Genomic DNA, 14,716 nt, shown 5'->3' with positions numbered 1-14,716 from the left:
AAAGTGATTCATATACTGAACCAAAACAAATATGTATCAATTCCATGCCTGGAAAAGGGTTACAAAGCTACTGCCATAATCCACAAACAGAGAAAACTTGGAACAGTAATGAACCTTCCAGGAGTTATGAGCCTATGAAAATGTAATCAAGGACGCATCAATGACACATCCAGGAGGTTACAAAGGAACAAAGATACACATCTAAAGAACGGCAAGCCTTACTTGCCTCAGTTAAGCTGAACATACGTGATTGCATGTCGAAAAAGACACAGGCCAAAAATAGCATCCATGGGATGGCACAATTTACTGTAGGTGCTGTTTTTTATATTTCTTGGAGCTCCAAAGCAGGGGTGTTTAGGTCATCTTATATTTTCTTGTTATTACAAGAAGGTCCCTTTAAGACACACAAGCTCATTTTTGTTTAACATGATTGTTTGCCACAAGAAGCACTGCTCAGTGTTGGTTGTAAGGTTGCTAAAGAATGCATTTTAATCATTTTGCAGTAAAATAATGCAAAATATGAATTTTATTATAAATAAACAAGCAAACTAAATAAACCAATCCAAAATAAAATGAAGGCCTATAACCAAGGGTAGGCAAAGAAAGGGTTTACCACATCAGTTTGTATATAAAACACTGGGATCTATAGGCTTTAATGCATTATCATCATATTCAACTTACATTTATTATAACATAAATAAATCATCTAAAGCTATAAAAGTTTGCCTTTCTCGGGTGAAGGAAAAGCACAAAGTAAATATTTAGATTGTTCAAAAGATAATGACATCACAATCTTCAGAGTAATGCCAGTGTAAAGATCAGCAGGGACACAAAATACAGAATCATGCCCATCTGCTATGCTATTTATGGCCAGTAGAGGGGACATGCAGGCACTTTTAGGTGCAAATACTGCATGGCTAGGCTTACCATGTGCTGGAAATTGTGGGCCCTTTTTCCAAACTGTCTGTTCAGTTCAGATTGCAACAGGAAAATCAATTGCAGCAGGACTCCAACTGAGTCATCGCAAGAATGATTAAAACAATCAGGATGTACCCGACCACAATTTGGAGAGCCACGGTAAAAGGGTCTGAATACTCAAATAAATAAATAAATAAATAAAAAATGCTCCAAAAACATAGGTTTACTTTGATTTATTGTGATTAATTGTCCATTTATGGTCAAAAAATTGAAAAAATAATAATTGAATACACAGCACCATAAAGTCTGGGGCTCTAAATACTTTCTAAATACACTACAAATTAGGAGATAACCTTAAATACATACTATTCTACAATATGTTATACATTGTAATATGGTAATTTTAAATATAATAAAAAACTTAAATGTGATTATAACCACTTAAATCAAAAACATCACATAATAATACACATTTTAAAATGTTTTGCCATTTGCCCTTACCCAAATACTAAAAGAAACCTAATGTGTAATCATAACCGCTGCACATAAAAAACATTTTAATGTAAATAACTTCCACTTTACAAAATCTACTTTGAAATCTTTGAAATGCCAGTACATTTATGTACAGAATACAGATATAAACCTACAAATACAGCATACAGTACACATTTTGTCTCTTTTAACAAAGAGAAAGTTTAGCATTAAGATTATAAATGTTTACAGTGACCCTGTAAGAAAGCTCCGGCTTTTACCTATAGTGCTAACTGTACCTCAGTTCATCTATCTACTTGACAGAACCATCTGCATTCATACAAGAGTGCATGCACACAAAAACATGAAGCTCATACACCTGAGTTTCACACAGGTTTCATTATGTTTCAGCAAGTGGAAACATTAACCACAGCCTGAAATCATCTAAGACCTGGTTTAGTATCAGTGGGGCTGTGGGGAAAATATAGGAGGTTGTGAAGGTGAGAATTTCCATTTCACATCATGATGAGTCACTTTTAGATGTGACTGATTCAAAACACATTTGTATGAAATAAGTCAGGGGTGTTAAACTCATTTTCACCGAGGGCCACATCTGCATTATGGTGGCCCTCAAAGAGCCAATTGTAACGTATCCTGCTGTGATTGCAGGCTGCCTTTTAAGTCTTGGTCAATTTGTTGTTTTTCTTGGAGGCTAAATTCTGTCTTTGGTGTCAAAATGCCAAATTTATACTGTATATTTATAATATATATCTACATTTACATTGTACTCCTTTACCACAGACACGGCCACATAACACAAGAGACGTACCGGTTTTTCTTCTTAAAGCACTTCTATTCACTTTCCCATCTTTTATTAAATTCCCTTCCTTCTGCTTTAATTTTCTCTTCTTGTACATTTTGGGATTATTTGTAAATATTTCTCATAATCACTTGTTGAAAAACCGCCTAAGTTAAATGCTGATGTGGAAACACTGCCATCTAGTGGTGGGATGCGGTCACTTTGCAGGTCCTAAAATCGGCATGCATTGTGGGAGATGTAGTTTATGTAGGATTTTACAATGTATTTGAAGACAATCATACGTCTTTTATAAAACGGATAGTTCCGGTCCTAAAATCTGATTGGCTGAGCCGCGTTCGAAGCCGTTGTAAAATCCCCGATAAACTCACACCTATGACCACCTCACATCATTCCATATTAATACGCCACTGAATAGAAAAAATTAATGTTATTTTCGCCCTCATGTTGCCTAGCAACACTGTTAATCGAACTATTTTGCGTCGCGGAAGAATGCTTTTATAAAATACATTTATGAATTAAACATTGTTGTATTTATTATATTTTATGTTGACCGCCGTTTTATAAAAGCAATAAGCCACTCGAGACCGTGCATTACTGTTAAGATTTTAGCACGGGGAAAGAAGTTTTAGGCACTCCGCTTCGCGTCGTGCCAAAAACGTCATCCCCGTGCTAAAATCACAGTAATGCACGGCCTCTCGTGGCTTATTGCTTTATTAAGCTCTCGCGGGTCTTGAGTTTGACGCATGTTAAATAAGGGGACAGATTCTAATGCTACACGAAAATGATGATTTGCTGGTTACATTTGATCATTGACAGACAGATACACTACCAAAGAGCTCAACTGTGCATTCATTTTTAACAATATTCTGTGTTTAGTAGAAAGCTGGAATATGTTTAGACTACATGCAAATTCAGGTTACATTTATTAGAAGAAAAGTAACATTAAAACAGCTTTATTAGCTTTAATGACTTTTAAAAGTCAATATCACACCAGTTATCCCTGCAAAAAATCATGTTTCTGTAAAATCTCTGTTGAACAATAATACCTCTCTAAACAATGCAATATTAAAAAGCACACTGCATAATTAATATAAATATAAGGTAAGAAATACAAGTTTAGGGTACTTTCACAGTTTTATTAGTTTTCCTTAGCTGGTACATTAATTTTTTCATTTATCTTTTTTAAAACACTTTATTCTGCTGAGGGTAGGAGAATCAGAATCATCCCAGAATCACTGTATGCAGGGTAGAAAAATAACCTGGTAGGGTGCCAGCCTAGCACAGGCATCACACAATTAATCAATTACACTTAAACCTAGTGAAAGCCTAAATTACACAATCTATCACCAATTTGTCGCCAACTACTGTCATGATTGTGGAAATTTGTGAAAAACTGAGTGCCCAGAGAAATCCAACAAAAGAGGTGGGAATCAAACCTCAGTCACAGTAGTTCTGCAGAACTAACATGCCACAGTGACACAACTATTGATAAATATTTCAACAATACTTGTATATACAACAATACATATATATGCTAAATAGTTAAATATATTACCTATTGAGTTTAAATGTTTTAGCATCACCAGTTGTATAAAATCAATTATACCAAATTACTTTTCTAACTTTGCGTTTAACAGTTTGCGGAAGAGAATTACTTGTTACAGCATAACTGTGCTGCTGTGCACAAAGTGAGGCCCATAAAGCAAGGTTTAATGAGTTTGGTATAGAGAAAACCCAGTAGCAAGCACAGAGCCCTGACCTCTTACTAAACTGGTCCATCTTCTGCCACCAACACAGCTCTGACATGTTGAGGCATAGACTCCACAAGACATTTAAATGTGTCCTGCGGTATCTGACACGAAGACATAGATTGGACATGTTAGTCCAGGACATCCCACAAATGCTAGAAACCAAGCCTAGAACACAGCCTAGAACTGTGTGTCATGTTACTCAAACCATTAATGAACAATTTTAGCAATGTGGCATGGCTTTGGGTGCTGAAACAAAACAATGTCATAAGGGTATACACAGTTGAGTCACATTATTATGACCACCAGCTAATATCCAGAGTAACCGTCATGTGCAGCACGGTCAGCAGCTAGACAGGCTGGAAGTGACTCAGTAAGGTCCTGGTAGGCTGTCACAGGTATCTGAAGCCATGCTGACTGCAGTGCATCCCACAGCTGAATGTGTCACAGTAACATCTATATGAATGCCAGGACCAAGGGGGTTTCCAGCAGAAAATTTACCAGAACATCACACTTCCTCAAAAAAACTACCAGACCATGCCAAAACTGGGGGAGTGTAACATTTTAAAGCATGAGATATTTACAAGATTAGGTGTTTCCAGGTATTTGGTGACAGATCATTGCAACCAGTTTTCAAACAAATTTTATGTCTCTATGTAAAGCTTAGGGGTTTGACACAGAAACTGATCACAGCCTATCATCACCAAACAAACTTAAATGGCAGAGGTAAAGAGGAATATGAGACTATGATCACAATAAGGCAAGTCGTCCTTTGCTACTGAGGTGGCAGGTGTAGTCCCGTACCTGTGAGAATGGGGCCATTGAACCCAATAGGCAGGATGCTTAAACAAGCTGGAGGGAAGGGTATTGGTACTGGAATGGCATGCTAGAGAAAATGTGTGGAAAATTTTGCAACGATCAATGACAACCCCATACTGTTGCATACCTTAAGACGCGTTATAAGAACGAATAGCAACATTACAGTGGTAAATGATTTACCATTTAATTTTGTTTAGAATGTGTTGCAGGCCTGAAATGCGGGAATGGAGGAATATTAACAAAATAAATAAAGTTGACCAAACAAAACATGAAATATTTTGGGGTCATACAGTCTGCAATGAAATAGAAGTCTAAGTAAATGTAAAAAAAAAACCCTGACTTGACATATAGGAAGAACAGGAAACTTTCTACAGACAGTGACTAGAAGTGAAGATTAAACCCAGAATATGTTATTGTGCAGCACTCACTCTACCAGCTGCTTCTTGATCTGACAGGTTAGGGTCACCACTGGTCTCAGTATTAACACAAACCAATAAAAACTGCAACTACTTTATTTAGAATCATAAAATCATCATTTAATTGATAGTTGGCTGAAATTTCTATTTGGTTTTGCCAACATTTTAGTTTGACAAAAGCGGAATGTATGTTTAATCAGTTTTAAAGAAATACAGGCCATAAAATACACAAGCATCTTTCCATTAATGCAACCAGAATTGTACCATAAAGGTTTGCTCACTTAGTTAAATCAACCAGCTTTACAACACACTTTAACATACACCTGCACAGCTAGTATCCACAAGCTTAAAAAAGTTTTGCAAATGTATTATTCTAAAGGCAAATGTAAGATACAACAAGTCATCCAACCTCTATTTCACCTTTTGCCAACAAGCACTTACCATAGTGACAATATGATGAGCTGATATGGGTATGTTTTCCACATGCACCTCATTGTCTGGCCTGGCAAGGAGACTGAGTTCTGAGTGATCCTGTGGACTCTTCCTAAAATTTACTTCCAGGAACTTGGCCGGCTTACGCTTGGCTGAAAGTGCCTGGGATAGAGCATGGAGAGGCCCACTGTGATATTTTAGTTCCTGCTTAGTGCCCTGGTTGTCCAAGTGTCGATACGCCGAAGCAACAGGTGCCATATAGCTGTGCTGATGTGACTGGTAACTCTCATCATCCCCTGAGAAGCTTCCTAAAAAGAAACAGAGTGCCACACTTAGATAATCTTTTTGTACTAATTGGGATTTGTTATTAAATTGAAGTTTGTAATTGAAATGCAATTTTAATTATTTATACACCTTATCATTCCCTGGCTTTTATAAATAAATGGACATGATTTCATACATAAGACAGAGCAAATAGTATGACAACCAATCCTATGCCCCAAAATCAGTTAACATATGGCAATCATGTTGCTTACCTTTTCTTTACATTTCAAGCCCTAATTTGTTGAATTATAACTGTCCAGTTAAAAGCTTTCTGCCTAATACACTACCAAACATTCATTAAATAAACTTTATATCAGTGGTGTCAAACTTAGCTCCTGGAGAGCTGCAGCAATACAATGATTTGCTGATTCGATTATGTGTAATTATACGTTATTATTGTACAGGGATGATTGTATGCTTGTTTAGTATGATTGTTTTAGTTATGCAACTCTCACTGATTCTGTATTGATTTGTTTGACCTGTTTTGTCTTGTAATTATTTCAGCTATCACATTACCAATTAAAAGCACAAACTAGTGAGCTGAAGAGTTTAATCAGGTGTGTTAAATAACAGAGAATGCTAACTTTTGAGGAACTGTGACCTTTCAGGATTAGAGTCTGACACCCCTGATCTACATCAGCATTGTTCCCTTGGTAATATTTCGTTGGTCGTCATTGTTCACTGCTCTTTTGGGGTTTTTGCACACTACACACACAAAATAGCATACATTATCAATTAATATACAGTACAGTTTGCAGTGGTATTGATTTAATTTATGGTCCAAAATATAAGTGATTTAATATCATTAGTATGTAGGGTGTCCACACATCTGGTTTTAGGGTGACAGACTATTTTTTTAACTGCTTGTCTGCAGTCTGGTGCAATGCCTGGACGGACACATATTTGCCCCCTTTTCTAAGCTAACCGGATGCTTGTAATAATCATAATTAATTTCCCTGTCATTGGATTACAAACATGTCAGAAGAAATGACTTGTACAGTGATACATGTAACTCAACGTCCCCTAAACTCAAAATCTTTGAATCTCAACACTCTTCATTGAGAAATTTGTACCCATAAACTCAACGTTTCTCTTAAACTTAACCTTTGTGCGTCTGCTGCTTTGTTCAGCGCTTGGCTTGAGCGGTGCGGTAAAATGTCATCAAAGTGCGAACATGAGACGAATCTGCATTTGTGAGGAATAACCGTAAACTTTACTCTGAAAGCTCCACGTGTATCTTTGTTTATCTGGATTTTCCTCACTGTTTTACTTTTAAACTTGTGTTATATCTCGGGGTTCTCAGAGACTGTAAGAATCAGCTTTTCCGAGAGAGTCTAAAACACTTATCGTTAAAAAAAGCTTAATGTGACTTAATTTATTAAAAGATCGACACAGGAACACAGGAAACTTCTCTTATATTATTGTTCATAAGTTCTCTCCACTAATTAAGAAGCATAAGAAAACAATAAAGAAGTAAAGGTAAAGATCAGGTTTTATTGTATTTTTTAATTGATTTTGAACTGTTTTTCAATTGTGTTTTTTTAATATAAAATTTTTGTTATTTTAAGTGTATAAGTGTCGAAAACAACCCCATTATTGTACGGTAGCCTAAAATATATATGCAGTTCAGATTTCATACATCCTTACTGGAAAAAAATACCTTAAAACTCAATGCCTTTTAAACTTAATGCCATCCAGAAGCAACTGACGTTGAGTTTCAGGATATCACTGCTCGTATTATGCATGTATTATGGCATTATATATACAGTGTATCACAAAAGTGAGTACACCCCTCACATTTCTGCAAATATTTTATTATATCTTTTCATGGGACAAAACTATAGAAATAAAACTTGGATATAACTTAGAGTAGTCAGTGTACAACTTGTATAGCAGTGTAGATTTACTGTCTTCTGAAAATAACTCAACACACAGCCATTAATGTCTAAATGGCTGGCAACATAAGTGAGTACACCCCACAGTGAACATGTCCAAATTGTGCCCAAAGTGTCAATATTTTGTGTGACCACCATTATTATCCAGCACTGCCTTAACCCTCCTGGGCATGGAATTCACCAGAGCTGCACAGGTTGCTACTGGAATCCTCTTCCACTCCTCCATGATGACATCACGGAGCCGGTGGATGTTAGACACCTTGAACCTTCCACTTGAGGATGCGCCACAGGTGCTCAATTGGGTTTAGTCCATCACCTTTACCTTCAGCTTCCTCAGCAAGGCAGTTGTCATCTTGGAGGTTGTGTTTGGGGTCGTTATCCTGTTGAAAAACTGTCATGAGGCCCAGTTTTCGAAGGGAGGGGATCATGCTCTGTTTCAGAATGTCAAAGTACATGTTGGAATTCATGTTTCCCTCAATGAACCGCAGCTCCCCAGTGCCAGCAACACTCATGCAGCCCAAGACCATGATGCTACCACCACCATGCTTGACTGTAGGCAAGATACAGTTGTCTTGGTACTTCTCACCAGGGCGCCGCCACACATGCTGGACACCATCTGAGCCAAACAAGTTTATCTTGGTCTCATCAGACCACAGGGCATTCCAGTAATCCATGTTCTTGGACTGATTGTCTTCAGCAAACTGTTTGCGGGCTTTCTTGTGCGTCAGCTTCCTTCTGGGATGACGACCATGCAGACTGAGTTAATGCAGTGTGCGGCGTATGGTCTGAGCACTGACAGGCTGACCTCCCACGTCTTCAACCTCTGCAGCAATGCTGGCAGCACTCATGTGTCTATTTTTTAAAGCCAACCTCTGAATATGACGCCGAACACGTGGACTCAACTTCTTTGGTCGACCCTGGCGAAGCCTGTTCCGAGTGGAACCTGTCCTGGAAAACCGCTGTATGACCTTGGCCACCATGCTGTAGCTCAGTTTCAGGGTGTTAGCAATCTTCTTATAGCCCAGGCCATCTTTGTGGAGAGCAACAATTCTATTTCTCACATCCTCAGAGAGTTCTTTGCCATGAGGTGCCATGTTGAATATCAAGTGGCCAGTATGAGAGAATTGTACCCAAAACACCAAATTTAACAGCCCTGCTCCCCATTTACACCTGGGACCTTGACACATGACACCAGGGAGGGACAACGACACATTTGGGCACAATTTGGACATGTTCACTGTGGGGTGTACTCACTTATGTTGCCAGCTATTTAGACATTAATGGCTGTGTGTTGAGTTATTTTCAGAAGACAGTAAATCTACACTGCTATACAAGCTGTACACTGACTACTCTTAAGTTATATCCAAGTTTCATGTCTATAGTGTTGTCCCATGAAAAGATATAATGAAATATTTGCAGAAATGTGAGGGGTGTACTCACTTTTGTGATACACTGTATATATATATATACAGTGCCTTGCAAAAGTATTCGGCCCCCTTGAACTTTTCAACCTTTTGCCACATTTCAGGCTTCAAACATAACGATATGAAATTGTAATTTTTTGTGAAGAATCAACAAGTGGGACACAATCATGAAGTGGAACGAAATTTATTGGATATTTTAAACTTTTTTTAGAAATAAAAAACTAAAAAGTGGGGCGTGCAATATTATTCGGCCCCTTTACTTTCAGTGCAGCAAACTCACTCCAGAAGTTCAGTGAGGATCTCTGAATGATCCAATGTTGACCTAAATGACTGATGGTGATAAATAGAATCCACCTGTGTGTAATCAAGTCTCCGTATAAATGCACCTGCTCTGTGATAGTCTCAGAGTTCTGTTTAAAGCGCAGAGAGCATCATGAAGACCAAGGAACACACCAGGCAGGTCCGAGATACTGTTGTGGAGAAGTTTAAAGCCGGATTTGTATACAAAAAGATTTCCCAAGCTTTAAACATCTCAAGGAGCACTGTGCAAGCGATCATATTGAAATGGAAGGAGTATCAGACCACTGCAAATCTACCAAGACCCGGCCGTCCCTCTAAACTTTCAGCTCAAACAAGGAGAAGACTGATCAGAGATGCAGCCAAGAGGCCCATGATCACTCTGAATGAACTGCAGAGATCTACAGCTGAGGTGGGAGAATCTGTCCATAGGACAACAATCAGTCGTACACTGCACAAATCTGGCCTTTATGGAAGAGTGGCAAGAAGAAAGCCATTTCTCAAAGATATCCATAAAAAGTCATCTGGGAGACACACCAAACATGTGGAAGAAGGTGCTCTGGTCAGATGAAACCAAAATCGAACTTTTTGGCCACAATGCAAAACGTTATGTTTGGCGTAAAAGCAACACAGCTCATCACCCTGAACACACCATCCCCACTGTCAAACATGGTGGTGGCAGCATCATGGTTTGGGCCTGCTTTTCTTCAGCAGGGACAGGGAAGATGGTTAAAATTGATGGGAAGATGGATGGAGCCAAATACAGGACCATTCTGGAAGAAAACCTGTTGCAGTCTGCAAAAGACCGGAGACTGGGACGGAGATTTATCTTCCAACAAGACAATGATCCAAAACATAAAGCAAAATCTACAATGGAATGGTTCACAAATAAACGTATCCAGGTGTTAGAATGGCCAAGTCAAAGTCCAGACCTGAATCCCATCGAGAATCTGTGGAAAGAGCTGAAAACTGCTGTTCACAAACGCTCTCCATCCAACCTCACTGAGCTCGAGCTGTTTTGCAAGGAAGAATGGGCAAAAATGTTTGTCTCTCGATGTGCAAAACTGATAGAGACATACCCCAAGCGACTTGCAGCTGTAATCGCAGCAAAAGGTGGCGCTACAAAGTATTAACGCAAGGGGGCCGAATAATATTGCACGCCCCACTTTTCAGTTTTTTATTTCTAAAAAAAGTTTAAAATATCCAATAAATTTCGTTCCACTTCACGATTGTGTCCCACTTGTTGTTGATTCTTCACAAAAAATTACAATTTCATATCGTTATGTTTGAAGCCTGAAATGTGGCAAAAGGTTGAAAAGTTCAAGGGGGCCGAATACTTTTGCAAGGCACTGTATATATATACAGTGTATCACAAAAGTGAGTACACCCCTCACATTTCTGCAGATATTTAAGTATATCTTTTCATGGGACAACACTGACAAAATGACACTTTGACACAATGAAAAGTAGTCTGTGTGCAGCTTATATAACAGTGTAAATTTATTCTTCCCTCAAAATAACTCAATATACAGCCATTAATGTCTAAACCACCGGCAACAAAAGTGAGTACACCCCTTAGTGAAAGTTCCTGAAGTGTCAATATTTTGTGTGGCCAACATTATTTCCCAGAACTGCCTTAACTCTCCTGGGCATGGAGTTTACCAGAGCTTCACAGGTTGCCACTGGAATGCTTTTCCACTCCTCCATGACGACATCACGGAGCTGGCGGATATTCGAGACTTTGCGCTCCTCCACCTTCCGCTTGAGGATGCCCCAAAGATGTTCTATTGGGTTTAGGTCTGGAAACATGCTTGGCCAGTCCATCACCTTTACCCTCAGCCTCTTCAATAAAGCAGTGGTCGTCTTAGAGGTGTGTTTGGGGTCATTATCATGCTGGATCACTGCCCTGCAACCCAGTTTCCGGAGGGAGGGGATCATGCTCTGCTTCAGTATTTCACAGTACATATTGGAGTTCATGTGTCCCTCAATGAAATGTAACTCCCCAACACCTGCTGCACTCATGCAGCCCCAGACCATGGCATTCCCACCACCATGCTTGACTGTAGGCATGACACACTTATCTTTGTACTCCTCACCTGATTGCCGCCACACATGCTTGAGACCATCTGAACCAAACAAATTAATCTTGGTCTCATCAGACCATAGGACATGGTTCCAGTAATCCATGTCCTTTGTTGACATGTCTTCAGCAAACTGTTTGCGGGCTTTCTTGTGTAGAGACTTCAGAAGAGGCTTCCTTCTGGGGTGACAGCCATGCAGACCAATTTGATGTAGTGTGCGGCGTATGGTCTGAGCACTGACAGGCTGACCCCCCACCTTTTCAATCTCTGCAGCAATGCTGACAGCACTCCTGCGCCTATCTTTCAAAGACAGCAGTTGGATGTGACGCTGAGCACGTGCACTCAGCTTCTTTGGACGACCGACGCGAGGTCTGTTCTGAGTGGACCCTGCTCTTTTAAAACGCTGGATGATCTTGGCCACTGTGCTGCAGCTCAGTTTCAGGGTGTTGGCAATCTTCTTGTAGCCTTGGCCATCTTCATGTAGCACAACAATTCGTCTTTTAAGATCCTCAGAGAGTTATTTGCCATGAGGTGCCATGTTGGAACTTTCAGTGACCAGTATGAGAGAGTGTGAGAGCTGTACTACTAAATTGAACACACCTGCTCCCTATGCACACCTGAGACCTAGTAACACTAACAAATCACATGACATTTTGGAGGGAAAATGACAAGCAGTGCTCAATTTGGACATTTAGGGGTGTAGTCTCTTAGGGGTGTACTCACTTTTGTTGCCGATGGTTTAGACATTAATGGCTGTATATTGAGTTATTTTGAGGGAAGAATAAATTTACACTGTTATATAAGCTGCACACAGACTACTTTTCATTGTGTCAAAGTGTCATTTTGTCAGTGTTGTCCCATGAAAAGATATACTTAAATATCTGCAGAAATGTGAGGGGTGTACTCACTTTTGTGATACACTGTATATATATATATATATATATATATATATATATATATATATATTAGGGCTGTCACACGATTAAAATTTTTAATCGAGATTAATCGCGATTAAAGAACAAAATTAATGTAGATTAATCGCGATTAAAATTTTTAATCGTGTGACAGCCCTAAATATATATGTATTCATCTCAATTAATCGCAAACTAATAATTAAGCAAAATTTGAACAGTTATGCACATTGTTATTGCAAGAACGTGTTTACCAATAAAACATTCATAAAATATGATAGAATTATTAAATCTAAATTCATTGTAGAAAGCACATTATCTGACAAAAGTGAGGATCTTTTCCTGTTCATGACCCTGACACTGAAAACAGGTGCACCAATCATAATGTTTTGATCTAATATAAGGCATCAATAAAGCATCAAAACACAGATATGATTATTTCATAGATCTATTAAGAAAACCCTTTAATACTGTGTTTGTGCAGAAAGAATACTGGGAAATACTGTTCTAAATGACCATTTAAACACCTATAAATACCTGAAACAGTCAAGTTAGCAGACATTATCTATAAGTAATTGACTGTAGCTATATAAAAAAAGGTGTTAATTAAAACAGTCCATGTAAACGCTTAGTCCATATAAATATCAGATACGAATGTGTTTTTAGAAAACTACAAACATCACAAATATAAATCATGTTTATAACCATGTGATAGAATAAGCTGAATAAACTGTAGAGATGAAACATCACGCAGTTTCACTTTTTACCGGAGGGGGAGGAGGCGGAGCTACGCGGTTTTGATGGACAGCTCTAGCAGCCAATGGAAATACTCGTTACAAAGCTTGCGTGATTTCATTCATCTTTTCATCAACACGTAAAAAAGTGAAAACCGCTAAAAGTAGTTTATCATCGGACAGTTCATGTGTTTTACATCCTAATTCATCTGAAATACAGATAATTACCACAGAGACACACATGTATATGCCAAATAAAAATAGTTAGATTAAACATTTTAATCTTGATTAATTGTTTTTAATCGCGATTAAAATTTTAACGCGTTAATCGCGTTAATTAACGCGATTATCGACAGCCCTAATATATATATATATATATACAGTGTATCACAAAAGTGAGTACACCCCTCACATTTCTGCAAATATTTCATTATATCTTTTCATGGGACAACACTATAGACATGAAACTTGGATATAACTTAGAGTAGTCAGTGTACAGCTTGTATAGCAGTGTAGATTTACTGTCTTCTGAAAATAACTCAACACACAGCCATTAATGTCTAAATAGCTGGCAACATAAGTGAGTACACCCCACAGTGAACATGTCCAAATTGTGCCCAAATGTGTCGTTGTCCCTCCCTGGTGTCATGTGTCAAGGTCCCAGGTGTAAATGGGGAGCAGGGCTGTTAAATTTGGTGTTTTGGGTACAATTCTCTCATACTGGCCACTGGATATTCAACATGGCACCTCATGGCAAAGAACTCTCTGAGGATGTGAGAAATAGAATTGTTGCTCTCCACAAAGATGGCCTGGGCTATAAGAAGATTGCTAACACCCTGAAACTGAGCTACAGCATGGTGGCCAAGGTCATACAGCGGTTTTCCAGGACAGGTTCCACTCGGAACAGGCTTCGCCAGGGTCGACCAAAGAAGTTGAGTCCACGTGTTCGGCGTCATATCCAGAGGTTGGCTTTAAAAGATAGACACATGAGTGCTGCCAGCATTGCTGCAGAGGTTGAAGACGTGGGAGGTCAGCCTGTCAGTGCTCAGACCATACGCCGCACACTGCATCAACTCGGTCTGCATGGTCGTCATCCCAGAAGGAAGCTGACGCACAAGAAAGCCAGCAAACAGTTTGCTGAAAACAAGCAGTCCAAGAACATGGATTACTGGAATGCCCTGTGGTCTGACGAGACCAAGATAAACTTGTTTGGCTCAGATGGTGTCCAGCATGTGTGGTGGCGCCCTGGTGAGAAGTACCAAGACAACTGTATCTTGCCTACAGTCAAGCATGGTGGTGGTAGCATCATGGTCTTGGGCTGCATGAGTGTTGCTGGCACTGGGGAGCTGCAGTTCATTGAGGGAAACATGAATTCCAACATGTACTGTGACATTCTGAAACAGAGCATGATCCCCTCCCTTCGAAA

General features: G+C 39.0%; 1 protein-coding gene across 1 annotated transcript in view; it reads right to left on the bottom strand.

Moving 5' to 3' along the window:
• Positions 1-14,716, bottom strand: part of ptprr (protein tyrosine phosphatase receptor type R) — a 72,839-nt gene that overhangs the window by 56,533 nt on the left and 1,590 nt on the right. The window contains exon 2 of the mRNA XM_063004357.1: positions 5,634-5,932. Within this exon, the coding sequence (XP_062860427.1) occupies positions 5,634-5,932 (299 nt within the window). The remainder of the gene's footprint in view (positions 1-5,633; positions 5,933-14,716) is intronic.

Source organism: Trichomycterus rosablanca, chromosome 1 (assembly GCF_030014385.1).
Source record: "Trichomycterus rosablanca isolate fTriRos1 chromosome 1, fTriRos1.hap1, whole genome shotgun sequence".
Lineage (NCBI taxonomy): Eukaryota > Metazoa > Chordata > Actinopteri > Siluriformes > Trichomycteridae > Trichomycterus > Trichomycterus rosablanca.
This window is presented reverse-complemented; position numbering and strand designations above follow the sequence as displayed.